Consider the following 16975-nt stretch of genomic DNA (forward strand, 5'->3'; position numbering starts at 1 on the left):
TCATCTTTCCCCCGAAGCTCACCGAGGCAGAGAAGGACAGTGAGGGTCCGGCTCGTGGTGCTTCCTGCCACGGTCACCAGTGTGCAGATGACGTATAAAATTCACTGGCAACACAGAGTAACAAATGGGGTGTTACATGGTCTCAGCTCTGAGTGACAGGTCATGGGTTCCTCATCAGTGGCCTGGCAGGAAGGGAAGTGGCTCCTCCCTGAAAGATGGGCCAAAGGAGACAGCAAGCTCTGGACATATCAGCCTGACCTGAGTCTCAGCAGACCCCACACACTCTGCACCCACCTCATATGACGCCCAAATCCATAGGGTGACACCTGTCCCGGATCATGAGGGGAGAGGATGCTGGCAGGACTCAGGTGCATCCCAATTTCTGTTCAGATTCTGACTCTGCCTTTTCTAGAATGTTGTTTCCATGGGTAAATCACTTCCCTTTCCTGACTCTGCATGTGCCATTTTTCTTCCTCTTTCCCACTGGCCAGGCCATCAGGCAGCAATGTTCTGAGCAGCCACCCTGTGCAGTCACCATGCCAGGCCCTGGAGAGTCACTGCTGAAGCTGATGGATTCTTCCCCTGGACCCACAGGGCTCCAAGGAATGAAGACAGACATGCAGATATGTAGGCGGCAGACAGATCAGTTACAGTCTGGTGATACCGCCCACGTGGGGAGAAGGAACAAGACAGCGAGGTGCAATAACAGGTGGACGTCATGCAACCTGGGTGCTGGCTGTGAGGGCGTCCTTCTCGGGGATGGGCTGACCCAAGGCATGAGCAGGGTGATCAGTGCAGAGACCATGGGCAGGGGGGCGTCCCAGACCAGAAAGAGCTCAGACTGTTCTGAGAAGTGGCCGCATTCAGGTGAACAGTGTGGCCTGGTCACAGAAGACCAGGAGCTCCGTGCAGATATTTTGGATTTTATGTTGGAGTCAGTGGGAAAAATTTTAAGTCACATGGGTACGAACAGATTTGTTTTAAAAAGACTACCCCTATGGGAAGATGACATGCCAGCAATGTCTACTGATAATGAACTCTATCAGGAATAAAACTCCAACATTCACCTGGCCCATGGATGACATGGCAATCAGTATTTTAAGCCATTCACACAAACCTATAATGCTCTCTGCACTTACACGTGACTGGGATGAGACAGGACGTCTCTCTGTCCTGTCTCAATCTTGGAAACCAGGTGACTCGGTTCAGAGTGGCTGAGGAAGCAGCAGAGGAAAGCACAGGATTTTTAAGTAGCTCAGTGGATCAGTTCTGAGGCTCTCTGGGAACTGGTGGAGGGCAGAGCAGGCAGGCTCAGCCCAGGTGGGTTGGGGGAAGAGTCCTCAGGAGGTGGAGAGAGGAGGGAACTGGAGGAAGGCATGGGGCCTGCATTGCAGGTGCAGGAAGGAGGGTAAAGTGAGGACAAGACATGTTGAGTGTTGTGATGGATGGGGGACATTGTTCAGAGGGGCTCAGTGGGGTGTAATGGAGTGGAGTCGATGACCGGCTGGGAAGTGGGAGAGTGGGAAAGGAAGGCTGTTGCACCCTCTGCTTGGTGCCTGGAAGAGTCAGTGTGGCCAGCACCATGAGGAGAACTCTAGGGGAGAGGGCGGTGTGGGGAGGTGCTGGGGAGAATGGTGATCCTTTCTCAGAAGAAAGTGTGGCTCTACTTGGACTATGGATTTTCTTTCCCCTAACAGTTCCCTTCACTGACTTCCTGTCTGTGTCAGTCAGCACCAGCCTTTCCTTCATCACCCCCTTCAAACCTCCTGGTCATTTCTGCCTCCTCAGGGCCCCTCCTCCCCCAAGCAGAGCTCTTCCTCTCACACTGGGAACTGCCTCTGCAGCACCAGGTCAGAGCCCCTGTGGAGGGCAGCCAGGTTTTTCAATGAAAAGAGACAGACTCAGGGACCTGGGAGGCAGTTTATGTCCCTGAACTGGGAGCAAAATGAGAACGATATCAGTGAAGAATCACCACATTGGAAGAAATAGGTAGCCGACCTTGTCATACATTTGTTGAAAGCCATAAATTTACTTTCCTAAGGAACTCACCTGTGAATCTTTGAAAACCAAGGCCACATGCATCAGGAGCATCATCAGACTAGTCAAGGAAAATCAAAACCACCCAGACAGAAATGGCACATCACACATGGAGGAACCATGATTGGATTGACTGCAGATTTCCCATCAGAGACCATCATGGTCAGAAGAGTTTCAAGTCCTCAGGGGTGAGATAGTTCAGTTGGGATCCTTCAGGATATATTCTTCACGAAAAGGAGTGAAATAGAGGAACACTGACCATAAGACCTTATTAGAAGAGAGAAGTTTGTCAGGCAGACAGGAGATAATTGTAAAGGGATCCTTGGAAATTCAAGAATTAAAGAAGAACAAGCATATCTAAGTAAATAGCTAAGTAAATGTAATAGCATATTTTTCTCCTCTTAACTTTAAAAAAAACAGGCATGGCTGCTGACAGCAGAAATGGCACGTCATCTGGTGGGGTGTGTGATGAGTGTGGATGTACAGATACAACAGCAGCGTGAGGCAGTGGGCGAAGGAGAACTGCACAGCTGTGCGGCTTCTTCATTGGCCTTGCAGAGGTTCGACATAACTTCCTGTGTGCAGAATCTGTGAAATTAGGTGTGTATGTTATAATACAACACTCACTTAAAAGGCAACATACAGAAACTTGTAGTTAGAATTCCAGAATATAAATTAGGATGGATAGTAAAAAACCATCCAAAACCACAAAGAGGGAAGTAAGGGGCAACCTGAAGCGCCAGCAGCAGATGTGACACGCAGAAGCGAACAATGAAATGGGAAAGCTGAAGCATCCTACGTTACACTGAATGTAAACGGGGAAAGCACAAGGAAACGGCAGATTTTAGGACTGGATTAAAATACTGGGTTCCTTTACTCCAGCATATATTACTTAATGCATGGGGTTATTTCTTTTTTAAATACACTTTATTGATTATGCTATTACAGTTGTCTCGTTTCCCCCCCTTTATTCCCCTCTGCCCTGCACACCCCCTCCCACCTACATTCCCCCCCTATAGTTCATGTCCATAGTTCATACATATAAATTCTTTGGCTTCTACATTTCCTATACTATTCTTAACCTCCCCCTGTCTATTTTCTACCTACCATTTATGCTACTTATTCTCTGTACCTTTCCCCCCTCTCTCTCCCTCCCACTTCCCCGCTGATAACCCTCCATGTGATCTTCATTCCCGTGGTTGTGCTCCTGTTCTAGTTGTTTGCTTAGTTTGGTTTTTTAGGTTCAGTTGTTGATAGTTGTGAGTTTGTTGTCATTTTGCTGTTCATAGTTTTGATCTTTTTCTCAGACAAGTTCCTTCAACATTTCATATAATAAGGGCTTGGTGATGATGAACATCTTTAACTTGGCTTAATCTGGGAAGCACTTTTTCTGCCCTTCCATGCTAAATGATAGTTTCTCTGGATAGAGCAATCTTGGATGAAGGTCCTTGCCTTTCATGACTTGGAATACTTCTTTCCAGCCCCCTTCTTGCCTGTAAGGTTTCTCTTGAGTGTAATGGGCACTCCTCTGTATGTAACTGTCTCCTTTTCTCTTGCTGGTTTTAAGATTCTCTCCTTCTCCTTAATCTTGGCTAATGTAATTACGATGTGCCTTGGTGTGTGTGTCCTTGGGTCCAACTTCTTTGGGACTCTCTGAGCTTCCTGGACTTCCTGGAAGTCTATTTCCTTTGCCAGATTGGGGAAGTTCTCCTTCATATTTTTTTGTTCAAATACATTTTCAATTTCTTGTTCTTCCTCTTCTCCTTCTGGCATCCCTATGATTGGAATGTTGGAACGTTGAAAGATGTCCTGGAGGTTCCTAAGGCTCTCCTCGTTGTTTTGAATTCTTGTTTATTCATTCTGTTCTGGATGAATGTTTCTTTCGTCCTTCTGCTCCAAATTGCTTACTTGAGTCCCGACTTCCTTCCTGTCACTGTTGGTTCTCTGTACATTTTCCTTTATTTCACTTAGCATGGCCTTCATTTTTTCCTCTAATTTGTGGTGATATTCAACCAATTCTGTGAGCTTCCTGATTACCAGTGTTTTGAACTGTGCATCTGATAGGTTGCCTATCTCTTTGTTGCTTAGTTGTACGTTTTGTGGAGCTTTGATCTGTTCTTTCATTTAGGGCCATTTTTTTTTTGTCTTTGTCCACCTGTTAGGTAGTAAGGGGTGGAGCCTTAGGTGTTCACCAGGGCGGGGCAACCCATGTATCTGCTTTGTGACACTGTATGTGGGGGAGGGGTCCAAGAGGGAACAGTGCTGCTTGCTCTGCTCTCTGCTGGTTTTCAGTCACTTCCCCTGGTGCCCACAATCAAATTGGGCCCTTCTGATACTGATTCCTGGGTGGGTGGGTTTCTGTATGTTCTCAGACCCTGTGGGGTCTCTGCAATGAAGTCTCCTGTGAGGCTAGGGTTTCTCCCGCTGCTCCCTCACTCGCCCCCGCCCAAGTGTTTTCAGTCAGAGGCTTTGAGGCTTTATTTCCCTGTACTGGAATCCTGGGTTGCACAGTCTATCCAGCTCCCCAGGTGTTCCCCCCGGTTTATCTGCTCGGGAATGTGGGGCCTTCCAGTCCACCAACTGCCACCTTGGGGTGAGACAGACACCCAGCTTTCTGTCTCTGCCCCTCCTACTGGTCTGGATGAATATTTCTTCTTTAACTCCTTGGTTGTTGGACTTCCATACAGTATGATTTTCTGTCAATTCTGGTTGTTTTTTGTTTTTAAATTTGTTGTTGTCCTTCTTTTGGTTGTGCAAGGAGGCACAATGTGTCTACCTATACCTCCGTCTTGGCCAGAAGTCATGGGCTTCTTTCTGGAGTTTTGATTCTGTTCCATTGGTCTACATGTCTTTTTTTCCAAGTACCATGCTGTTTTAGTTGTTATAGCCCCGTAGCTAAATTTGATATCAGGCGGTGTGATGCCTTTAGCTCTGTTCTTCTGTTTCAAGATTGCTTTGGCTATTGGTGGCCTTTAGTGGTTTTGTATGAATTTTGTTATTGCCCTTTCTATTTCTATGAAAAGTGTATTTGAAATTTTTACAGGTTTTGCATTGAATTTGTAGATTGGGCAGTATACACATTTTAAGGATTTCTTGCTAACTCTAAATACAGGATATATTTCCATGTATTTGTGTCTTTTCTATTTCTTTTACCAAAGTCTTAGAGATTTCAATGTCCAGACCTTTAATTTCCTTGGTCATCATCTCTTATTTTTGTTGCTATTGTAAATGCGATTCCTTCATTTCTCTTCCTGATCTTTCATATTTTGCATATAGACATGCCGCTGATTCCTGAGTGGTCGTTTTGTACGCTGCAACATTACTGAATTTGTTTTTTATTTGTAACCATTCTTTGGTGGAATGTTAGTGGTTTTTAATATATAAGACATATCACCCGCACACAGTTTTCTTTCTTTCTTTCCATTCTGGATCCCTTTGTCTCTTTTCCTTGTCTGATGGCCCTGCCTAAGGCGGTTGGTACGTGTTGCACAGGAGTGGGGAGAGTGGGCTTCCTTGTCTTGTCGCTGATCTCAGAAGAGAAACTCTCAGCTTTTCTCTGTTGAGTCTGATGTTAACTGTGGGCTTCCACATGGGACCTTCATTTTGCTGAGGTGTGATCATCCCATCCCCAAATAGTTGACAGTGATTATTGTGAAATGTGTATTATGAAAGAATGGTGTATTTTCTCCAATGCTTTCTCTGCATCTATTCAAACAAGCATATGTTTTATATCATTTAATTTATTATCGCATGAAACCTTTTATTGATTTGCCCAGGTTGAAACCTTTTTGCCAATTTTCAGGACCCTGTGTTAAATCCCATTTGATCATGGTGTATAAAAGTTTTAATGTGCTCTTGAATTCGTCATGCTAATGTTCATTGAGAAATTTTGTGTCTATATTCAAGGAGAATATTGGCTTCTGTTTGTTTTTTTTTTTTTCCTTGATGTATTCAAGGTGCTGTGGGTCCCGGGCTTGTAATTAGTTAGGGTGATAGCCAGGGTGGCTGGGAGGGAGCTTGGACCAGGGGTTCGCTGCTGGCAAAGTGCTTGGAGCACAGAGGGCAGGAGAAGCGCTGCTGGGGTCTGTGTATCCAGGTCGTGGCCAGCACCTCGTTGCTGTGTGCGAGCTTGTACTTGCAGGCGGACGTGACTCAGGCAGGGGGCGCTCACCTGTGTGCGTTCCCAGGGCGAGGTGAGGGGCTAGGACTGAACTACCTTTGCTGCAGCCAGGAAGAGAGTGAGGTGGCTCTTGGTAGTGGCGGAGCAGGCATAGGACCAGAATGAGGTGCAGGAAAAAAGAGACCAGGGGAACTTAGTCAGGGAGGACAGCGCTGTGCTTCCCAGATGCCGCAGCCCACCACGCAGGTTGGCCAGGATCCTGGCGGCCAGCAGTGGTAGTGTGGCTGTGACTTCTGGCCCGGGACAGAGGCCCTATGAACACCCAGGTCCTTGGTGGGCCCTCGCATGGGCTCGGCTGGCTGCAGCAAACCCTGTGCCCTCATGGATGGCCCTGAGGACATCAGGGCGAAGTAACCCACACAGGTCACCGCCACGGACCAATCTTAAAAGGTGGTTGGCTGGGACTCAGGGAGCCTGATAAGGTAGGAGGAAGTCAGGGGGTAGAACAGAGAGGGTGGTGGGTAGCCTTCAGCGCCCTCAAGGAGCATGTACACCCAGGAATTAGGCAAATGACACACACAAATTAGTGCTTCTAAAAAAACGCTGTTTTCTGGGAGCTGCTTTACAAACACACGCCTGACCGTCATGTCACACGCCTGTGTGCTCTTGCAGACTCAGGGCCTTTCTGGAGGAACCAACACCAAGCCCATCATCTGATACACACAGCAGTCCTTCCCTGGACCAGGCAGTGATTTTCACGATGGTTTTGGAAATTTGACCCAAACTAGTCTTTTAAAATAAATGTATTGGGGTGATGTTAGTTCATGACATTACATAGGTGTGAGGTGTGGTGGGTGTGGCTCGGTGGGTTGAGTTCTGTGCTGTGAACCAAAGGGTCCCCTGCTCCATTCTTGGTCAGGGCCCAGGGCTGGGTGAAGAGCCAGGTCCCCTGCTGAGGGTGGTTGACGTGTCAGAGGCAGTAAACCTGTGTTTCTCTGGCACATGGATGTTTCTCTCTCTCATCTCCCTCCCGACCTCTCTCTAAAAACATATAACAAGAAAACTTAAAGGTATTACAGAGGTTTGAGATACACAAATATGTGATACATCGTCTTTATATGGCATTGTGTTCACCTTCCAAAATCAAGTCTCTCATGAGCATATATTTCTCTCCCTTGCCCCTCCTCTGTCTCACTCCAACCCCTTCCCTATGGGGACCACCACCCTGTTGTCCGTGTCCATCAGTCCACACTATTCCTGGTATTTATCCCTTTAATCAGTCATTTAAGCAGATTTGTTGTCTGACCCCAAGATGCACGCAATCAGTGAATGCAAAAAATAAAAGTGAGAAAAATATCTAACATGAAAGTAGACCAGAATTTGAGGGTGAGCCCAGATGTGGATCTGAACCTGTGATGTGGCTGGATCCTCTTTTTTTGAGAAAAGAGAGGCCATTCAAGGAAAATCGACAGAGCAGTGAAGTGAGACACCACAGTTTACCTGTGGAGGAGCCTCTGCAGCACCAGCCCCAACCTCTCCCTGCACATGACCCACACCCACACCCTCCTCATTCTCAGCAGACACTCTCCCACGGGTGCCCACATTTTCTCCCAGAGCTTCTCGGGATCATCAGACTGTTCTCCAGGCTCTACCTCGCTGACTGGTGGGTTTGTTGGCTCCTGTGTTCACCCGCTTGCTGCATGGTGGGGTCTTCTCCGACTGTGCCAAGCTTCAAACAGCAGCACCCCGAGGACCACCAGGATCAAGCCAGACACACCCAAGCGGATGAGGTTTCCCACTGTGTAGTCTTGGGGTTGATAAGATAGGAATTGTTGGTAAAGAGGTCACAGAAGTCAGGACAGATCAGATCACCCCAGTCCCCTACATGTCCACCAGGGCACCTGCATCTCATGGACTGGTTTTGATGCCCTGAGCACAGCCCATAACTGAGAATTTCCCCTACTCTGTACTCTTGGAATCTGAGTTGTTTTCCCATCATCCCAGAGGATCAGCTGCTCCAGAGGAAAATAAAACTGATAGGATATGAGAGAAGAGATGTAGGCTAGCTTAGGTCATCTCTTCTCTAATCTTCAATGGGCCTCTCAAACGAATGGTACCCAACCCAAATCCCCGAGGTGAGCATCTCTGGGGTCTGGTCTTGCATTGCTTTGGAAAGCCCAGATGCACACGGGGGACCTCAATTTGTCCCGAATGTCAGGACATGAAGGAGTGACGGCCGGATGTACATTTTCACTGCTCCACCTCAGCTAGCTGCTTATGTCCCTGACTTGGGAACATAATTTCCACGTCAGGTTCCTTTCTTCCTTCTATCAGTCTTTCTTTTCTAAAAAATAAATAATTGACTATGTACAACACAGGCATTTTGGGTATTGAGAATTACCAAAATTAACTTCTAATTAGCTTCTAAATGATCATTCAGTTTGTAATCTAATAGGAAGATTGCTAAGAAAGTAGCAAAAAGATAAATGAAAAAATAAAATCTTTAGGTGCACACCTGCATGAAAGTACAGATCTCTATAGATCACAGACAGGCTCTGATGACTCGACAAATGAAATAGCAGGAAACACAGGGAACTCTGGGAGGGGGAAGGGGGCACAGACAGGAGTTGTGATGGGAGGTGTTTTGCAGGATGACCTGACCCAGCTGACCACCTGGTGCTGACAGAAACGCAGCAGAAATCCTGCCGTCCTCCCACCCCCACGTGCTGACAGTGGTCCCCCATAGAGAAAGGACAAGCTCACAGTGGGTTTATGTTCTTTCTCCCACAGGAATTCACTGGCATCAAAGTTGTAAACTGATTGAGCTTTTTCAAATCCTGGACTGGAGTCTGCTTTGATAGATGGGAGAACTGAGTCCCAGATACAGGAAGCTTGTGCTCCCTGTGCTGTCCTCGTGCTGCCCCCAGGTGGACACCAGCTCTGAGCTCTGGGCTCCTCATCAGCAGGGGCCTGTCCTGTCTCACCTGGAGCTGAGGGTCCTTCTCATTACCTGCCCCCAGCACAGCAGGGACACAGGAGGGGCAGGGCTGTGCAGTGAACCCTGATGCCCCCTTCAAATGGTCGGGCTGGGCTGGGGCTCTGCCTTCCCAAGCTCTGTGAGGCTCCTTCTGGCACATAATGTCACCACAGGCCAGTGAGCAGAAGGGAACCAGGGGTGAGCAGACATGAACCCGACTTTCAGAGAAGAGAATGGATTCTGGGCCCCACCGAGGAGCAGCAGAGCCGGGACCTGGACCCGGTCTGACTCCAGCCCATGTTCCCTCCTCTGAGCTGAGCACCCGAAATGAGGGAAAGGACTTATGTTCCCAGACCTTGCTCTACCTGTCCCTTCCTGTACAGTGTCACCATCCATGCTACAAAGGGGTCAGTCCCTATAACATCATGTTCTCAGTGGCTTCCCTATGAGGCCCCTCTCCCAGGAGGGCAGAGCCAGAACTGAAAGAAATCTAAGCTCTGGGCCACGATTCTCTCCTTTTACCCTTGGAGACACTGAGGCACAGAGAAGGGAAGGACATGTCCAAGTCAGAGCCCCCAGAGGTGCCTGAACTTGCACAAGACTCAGTCCCTCCTCCCTCTGGACACACCCAGCACCTCCCCACACACACCCTCACTTATTGATCTGTGGGCCTACATTGTACTGGAGGATGCTCCATCCTTGGAGCCTGCTAGAAATTAAGGATGGGGGTGAGTAGTAGAGGCTGCCTTCATTCCACTTGAGCCTGGCTGCCTGGGGGCTCCCTGTACACACCTGGGGAGAATGGTCATTGTCACCCAGAGGACACATACATCTACCACCCACATGTCCCTCCCTAAGTCTCCTCCCTGTTGTTCTGTCCCCAGTAAACCAGTGTCACTGATCCCCAGAAACTTTAGGGCTTTATCAGGCACAAGGTTTACATCAGTTATTTGGGGCACAGGAAAGAATTGAAGCCAAGTGTCGGCCACCTCACCTGTGACGTCAAGGTGCAGGGGGTCACTGGACTGTGACCACACATTGGGGGTGGAGCTGGAGGAACCATAGCATCTGTAGGTCCCCCCGTGGGAGGAGCTCACAGGGCCCACAGGGAAGACAGCCTGCCACCTCCTCTCAGAGGATCTCCATTCTGATTTCCTGTGTTGGGGTGGCTCAGCTCCTCCTTCCTTCAGCAGGTGGAAAGTGTCCCATGTGGACTGTGAGTTGCATAAGAGGGACACGATCCCTCCTGAGGCCACCACCAGGCCTGGGTGGGCTGAGAGGGAGGGTGCGCTGTGCTCTCCTGAGGGAGAAGGAGGATCTGAGTTAGAGGGGACCATCACCCCACCTTCCCCAGGAGTGGGTTGTGAGGGGTGAGGTCCCCCTAAAGCCACACTCTGTCCCCTTCATCTTCTGAGGAGGAGCCCGCAGTGGAGAGGAGACCTGGGTGCCCCCTTACCTGTCACCGCCAGGAGCAGGGGCTCACTCAGCTGGGACAGCGAGCCCCCAGTGCTGTATGCACACTGGTACGGCCCTGCGTTCTGTGAGTTCATGGACTGAATGAGGAACCCAGTCTTCTCGATGGAGGCCTCTGGGATGCTCGTCATCCAGGGCTCAGAGTTCCTCTCTTTATACAGAATGTAGCCATCTGCCTGCAGAGACCCCTGACACCAGATGGTCACAGGACTCCCCTTGCTGATGATGGGGCCTGGGTCAGCCCAGATGGAGGGTTTGGGGGGAATTCCTGGAAAGGAATCAGATCTAAAGTGTCAGGGGTGTTCTTGTCCTTTTGCTGTCCCCAACTCTCACTCCAAGGGCCCCTCACCCTGGTCACCATCAGCCGAGACCCACTGTGTGCACCCCAGCTGCCAACGGACATCATTGTGCTGAAGCAGGAAATCTGGGGGAGGACTCACCTGCCTGGACCTGGTCCCACCAGCCTCGACACAGCCCTGGAAGAGAGTTCCTGTGAGATTATCCTTCACCCACACACAGTAGCTCCAGCCTGGTCTGGGCTTCTGAGTGCTGGAGTCAGACCTGGAGCTGAGCCATCTCTTCTCCCACCAGAAGTAGTGTCCCCACTTAGACTCCTCAATCTGGGGGTCTTTTGGGACTAGGATCTTGGGCACGACAGGATCCCATCCCTCTTCTTTCCCCCAAAGCTCACCGAGGCAGAGAAGGACAGTGAGGGTCTGGCTCGTGGTGCTTCCTGCCATGGTCAGCAGTGTACAGACGATGTATAAAATTCACTGGCAACAGAGTGACAAATGGGGTGTTAACATGGTCTCAGCTCTGAGTGGCAGGTCATGGGTTCCTCATCAGGAGCCTGGCAGGAAGGGAAGTGGCCCCTCCCTGAAAGATGGACCCAAGGAGACAGGAAGTTCTGGACATTTCAGCCTGATCTGAGTCTCCGCAGACCCCACATATGCTCTGCACCACCTCATGTGACACCCAAATCCAGAGGTTGACACCTATTCCGGATCATGAGGGCAGAGGATGCTGGCAGGACTCAGGAGCAGCCCAATATCTGTTCAGATTCTGATTCTGCCTTTTCTTGAACTTTGTGTCCTTGGGTAAGTCACTTCCCTTTCCTGAGACTCTCCACGTGCCATTTTTCTTCCTCTTTCTCACTGGCCAGCCCATCAGGCAGCATATATTGAGCAATTGCCCTGGGCGGTCACCGTGCCAGGCCCTGGAGAGTCACTGCTGAAGCTGATGGATTCTTTCCCTGGACCCACAGGGCTCCGAGGAATGAAGACAGACATGCAGATATGTAGGTGGCAGACATATCAGTTTCAGTCTGGTGACACTGCCCATGTCGGGAGAAGGAACAAGGCAGCGAGGTGCAATAACAGGTGGACGTCATGCAACCTGGGTGCTGGCTGTGAGGGCGTCCTTCTCAGGGATGGGCTGACCCAAGGCATGAGCAGGGTGATCAGTGCAGAGACCATGGGCAGGCGACGTCCTTGACCAGAAAGAGCTCGGACTGTTCTCTGAAGTGGCCACCATCAGGTAAAGGTTGCATCCTGGGAACACAGGGCCTGGAGCACCGTGCAGATAGTTTGGGTTTCATGTTGGAGCCAGTGGGCTGAACAGATTTATGTTTTAGAAAGGCTGCCCCTATGTGATAACATCGTGCCAGCAGGCACTATTGAGAATGAACTCTGTCAGGAATAAAACTCCACCATTCACTGGGCCATGGATGGCGTGTTGACCAGTATTTTAAGTCATTCACACAAACCCATAATGCTCTCTGCACTTGCAGTTGACTGGGATGAGACAGGATGTCTCTCTGTCATGTCCCGGTCTTGGGAAGGAGGTGACTTGGTTCAGAATGGCTGAGGGAGCAGCAGAAGAAAGCACAGGATTTTTAAATAGCTCAGTTTCTGTGTGTGGTTTGGGGTGAAGGGAGTGTGGTTAATGGGGTTAATTTGTTTGTGGAGGGTGAGTCATGTTTGCTGAAACTGGTGAGTTTAGCTCCAGCCTCATCTCTCATAGCCTTGAATGTCAGGTGGCGCAAAGTGGATCCGTTTGGAGCAGGCAGGTTCAGACCAGGTGTGTTGGAGAAAGAGTCCTGAGGAGGTGGAGAGAGGCGTGAACTGGAGGAAGGTGTGGGGCCTGCATTGGAGGTGCAGGAAGGAGGCTGATGTGATGACAAGACAATTGGTCTTGTGATGGATCCGGGACATTGTTCAGAGGGGCTCAGTGGGAAATAGTGGAGTGGAGTCGATGACTGACTGGGAAGTTCCAGAGTGGGAAAGGAAGGCTATTGCACCTTCTTCTAGGTGTATGGAGGCACCAGTGGGGCTGTCACTGGGAGGATGACCCAAGAGGAGAGGGTGGTATGGGGAGGTGCTGTGGAGATGGGTTGCTGTTTGTCAGAAGAAAGTATGGCCATGCTGGGACCCTGGATTTTTTTTTTACCCAAACAGTTCCCTTAGCTGACTATTGCTTGTACAGGTCAGTACCAGCCTTTCCTTCATAGCTGCCCTTGAAACCTCTGGGTCATTTCTGCCTCCTCAGGGCCCCTCCTCCCCTGAGTAGAGCTCTTGCTCTCACACTGGGAACTCCCTCTGCAGGACTGGGAAAGGGCCCCGGGGGAGGCCATCCAGGCTTTTAAATGAAAAGAGACAGTCTCAGAGATCTGTGAGGCCGTTTATGTTCCTGAACTAGGAGCCAAATGAGAACGATAGCAATGAAGAATCACCACGTTGGAAGAAATAGGTAGCTGACCTTGCTCTAAATTTCTTGAAATCCATGAATTTACCCGTCCAAGGAACTGAGCTATACATCTTTGAAAACCAAGCCCACCCACATCAGGAGCATCATCAAACTAGTCAAGGAAAATCGAAACCCCCCAGACAGAAATGGCACATCACACATAGAGGGACCATGATTGGATTGACTGCAGATTTCCCATCAGAAACCATCAAAGTCAGAAGAGTTTAAGGTCCTGAGACGGGAGAAAAGTTCACCTGGAATTTTTCTAGATATATTTTTCAGGAATGGAAGTGAAATATAGGAAAACTGACCATAAGACCTGATTAAAAAGAGAGAAGTTCGTCAGGCAGACAAGAGATAAATCAAAAAGGACACTTGAAAATTCAAGATTCAAAGGAGAACAATCATATCTAAGTAAATTGCTAAGTAAGTGTAATAGCGGTTTTTCTCATCTTAAGTTTTAAAAAACAGGCATGGCTGTTGAAGGCAGAAATGGGCCCGTCATCTGGTGGGGTGTGTGATGTGTGTGGATGTACAACAGATCACAGCGGCTGCGTAAGGCAGTGGGCGTAAAGGGAAGTGCACAGTTGTGCGGCTTCTTCACTGACCTTGAAGAGGTTCAATATTACCTCTGTGTGGAGTCAGTGAAATTAGATGTGCATGATATGATACAGCAGTCACTTAACAACAGCAAAGCATTATGAGAATTCCAGTGGATAAGTTAGGATGGATACTAAAAAGACATCCACAAACACAAAGAGGGCAGTCAAAGGAAACCTGAAGTGCCAGCAGCAGATGTGACACGCAGAAGCGAACAATGAAATGGGAAAGCTCAAGCATCCTACGTTACACTGAATGTAAACGGGGAAAGCACAAGGACACGGCAGTTTTTACAACTGGAGTAAAATACTGGGTTCCTTTACTCTAGTATATTGTATTAATGCATGGGTTTATTCCTTTTTTAAGATAGATTTTATTGATTATGCTATTACAGTTGTGTCATTACCCCCTCCCCTTTATTCCCCTCTGCCCTGCGTCCCCCTCCCACCCACATTCCCCCCTGTTTAGTTCATGTCTATGGTTCGTACATATAACTTCTCTGGCTTCACCATTTCCTATACTATTCTTAACCTCCCCCTGTCTACTTTCTCCCTACCATTTATTCGACTTATTCCCTGTACCTTTTCCCCCTCTCTCTCCCTCCCACTGCTCCACTGATAACCCTCCATGTGATCTCCATTTCTGAGGTTCTGTTCCTGTACTAGTTGTTTGCTTAGTTTTAATTTTAATTTAATTTAATTTTTTAGGCTCAGTTGTTAATAGCTGTGAGCTTGTTGTCATTTTACTGTTCATATTCTTTTTGATCTTCTTTTTCTTAGATAAGTCCCTTTAACATTTCATATAAGGGCTGGCTGATGATGAACCCCTTTAACTTGACCTTATCTAGGAAGTACTTTATCTGCCCTTCTATTCTGAATGATAGCTTTGCTGGATAGAGTCATCTTGGCCTCCTTTCCAGCCTCTTCTTGCCTGCAAGTTTTCTTTCGAAAAATCAGCTTATAATCTTATGGGGACTCCTTTGTAGGTAAGTGTCTCCTTTTCCCTTGCTGGTTTTAAGATTCTCTCCTTATCTTTAATCTTGGCTAAGGTAATTATGATGGGCCTTTGTATGTTCCTCCTGGGGTCCAACTTCCTTGGGACTCTCTGAGCTTCCTGGACTTCCTGAAAGTCTATCTCCTTTGCTGAAGTTCTCCGTCATTATTTGTTGAAATAAGTTTTCAATTTTTTGTTCTTCCTCTTCTCCTTCTGGCACTCCTGTGATTTTGGATGTTGTATTGTTTAAAGTTGTCTTAGAGGTTCCTAAGCCTCACCTCATTCTTTGGAATTCTTGTTTCTTCATTCTGTTCTGGGTGAATGTTTCTTTCTTCCATCTGCTCCAAACCGTTGATTTGAGTCCTGGCTTCCTTCCTGTCACTGTTGGTTCCCTGTACATTTTCCTTTATTTCACTTTTCATTGCCTTCATTTTTTTCCTGTAATTTGCAACCATATTCAACCAATTCTGTGAGCATCCTGATTACCAGTGTTTTGAACTGTGCATCTGATAGGTTGTTTATCTCTTCATCACTTTTTTATTTTTTCTGGCGCTTTGATCTGTTCTTTCATTTGGGCCAATTTTTTTTTGATGTTTGTTTCTTCATGCCTGTTAGGTGGTAAGGGGCAGAGCCCTAGGCGTTCACCAGGGCGGGGCAACCCACGTCTCTGTGTTTTGATACTGTATGTGGTGGGGGGCAGGTGGTGGTCCAAGGAGGAACAGTGCCACTTTCTCTGCTTTCTGCAGGTTTTCCGTCACTTCCTCTGCTACTCACAATGAAATTAGGCCCTTTGCTTGCTGATTCCTGGGTGGGTGGGTTTTTGTACATTTTAGGACCCTGTGGGTCTCTCCAATGAACTGTGCTGTGAGGCTGGGAATTTCTCCAGCTCCACCTCACCCCAATGTGTGTTTTCAGTCAGAGGCTTTGAGGCTTTATTTCTCCATACTGGTACCCTGGGTTGCTTGGTCTATCTTGCTCCCCATGTGTTCCCCCCAAATTATCTGCATGTGAATATGGGACCATCCAGTGCACAAGCTGCTGCCTCATGGGGTCCACCAACTGCTGCCTTGCCTGCCTGCCCCCTTCCTCCAGTGGCAGCTGTGCCCTGAGTCCTCTCCACCAGGCTGTCCACCTCCACCTCTCCTTCCCATCTGGATGAATGTTTCTTCTTTAACTCTGGTTGTTGGACTTCCATATAGTTCGATTTTCTGTCAGTTCTCTTGTTTTGTTTCTGTTAAATTTGTTGTTGTCTTTTTTTTGGTTGTGCAAGGAGGAACAGTGTGTCTACGTGCGTCTCCAACGTGGACAGAAGTGATGGGTTTATATCTGGAGTTTTGATTCTGTTCCATTGGTCTGTATGTCTTTCTTTGCAATTTCTGTGCTGTTTTAGTTACTATAGCTCTGCAGCATAATTGGATATGAAGCAGTGTGATGCCTTTAGCTCTGTTCTTCTTTTTCAAGATTTCTTTGACTATTGGGTGTCCTTAGTGGTTTAATATGAATTTTATTATTTCTGTTTTCTGTTTTATTGCCTTTTCTGTTTCTGTGAAAGTGCTTTTGAAATTTTGATAGGGACTGCACTGAATTTGTAGTTTGTGTAGTATGCACATTTTAAGGATTTCTTGCGAACTGTAAACACAGCATATATTTCCATTTATTTGGGTCTTTTCAATTTCTTTTACCAGAGTCTTAGAGTTTTCAATGTCCAGACATTCTACCTCCTCGGTCATAGTCTCTTGTGTTTGATGCTGTTGTAAGTGGGGTTACTTTCTTTCTTTCCTTTTGTGATCTCTCATATTTTGCATACAGAGATGCCACTGAGTCCTGAATGGTCATTTTGTATACTGCCACTTTACTGGATTTGTTTTTTAGATTTAACCATTCTTTGGTGGAGTTTTTATGGGTTTTTATGTATGAGGTTGTATTATCCGCATATAGTTTTATTTCTTTCTTTCCAGTCTGGATCCCTTTGTCTCTTTTCCCTGTCTGACCGCCCTTCTAAGGCGGTTGGCATGGGTTGCACAGGAGTG

General features: G+C 47.8%; 3 protein-coding genes across 4 annotated transcripts in view; all 3 read right to left on the minus strand.

Annotated features, from left to right (window-relative positions):
* LOC128779628 (leukocyte immunoglobulin-like receptor subfamily A member 2) overlaps positions 1-142 on the minus strand; it is a 36551-nt gene extending 36409 nt beyond the window's left edge. Inside the window, 1 exon segment of the mRNA XM_071219923.1 lies at positions 23-142. The gene's annotated coding sequence lies outside the window, so the exon portion shown is untranslated.
* LOC112307131 (leukocyte immunoglobulin-like receptor subfamily B member 3) overlaps positions 1-16975 on the minus strand; it is an 82097-nt gene that overhangs the window by 47891 nt on the left and 17231 nt on the right. The gene's annotated exons all lie outside the window — the stretch shown is intronic.
* On the minus strand, positions 6674-11589 carry LOC112321255 (leukocyte immunoglobulin-like receptor subfamily A member 6). Of its 2 annotated transcripts, none has more exons than XM_053915054.2 (5): positions 11299-11583; positions 11048-11083; positions 10591-10875; positions 10129-10434; positions 6674-7964 (listed from the first exon to the last, which is right to left on the minus strand). In XM_053915054.2, exons 1-5 carry the CDS (start codon positions 11345-11347, stop codon positions 7843-7845), a joined length of 798 nt encoding a protein of 265 aa, XP_053771029.1. In that variant the 5' UTR covers positions 11348-11583; the 3' UTR covers positions 6674-7842. The 2 variants fall into 2 exon arrangements, with proteins under 2 accessions (XP_053771029.1, XP_053771030.1); XM_053915055.2 differs by lacking the exon at positions 6674-7964 and adding an exon at positions 8503-9926 and having other exon boundaries at positions 11299-11589.

This window comes from Desmodus rotundus, chromosome 12 (genome assembly GCF_022682495.2).
Source record: "Desmodus rotundus isolate HL8 chromosome 12, HLdesRot8A.1, whole genome shotgun sequence".
In the NCBI taxonomy this organism is placed as follows: Eukaryota; Metazoa; Chordata; class Mammalia; order Chiroptera; family Phyllostomidae; genus Desmodus; species Desmodus rotundus.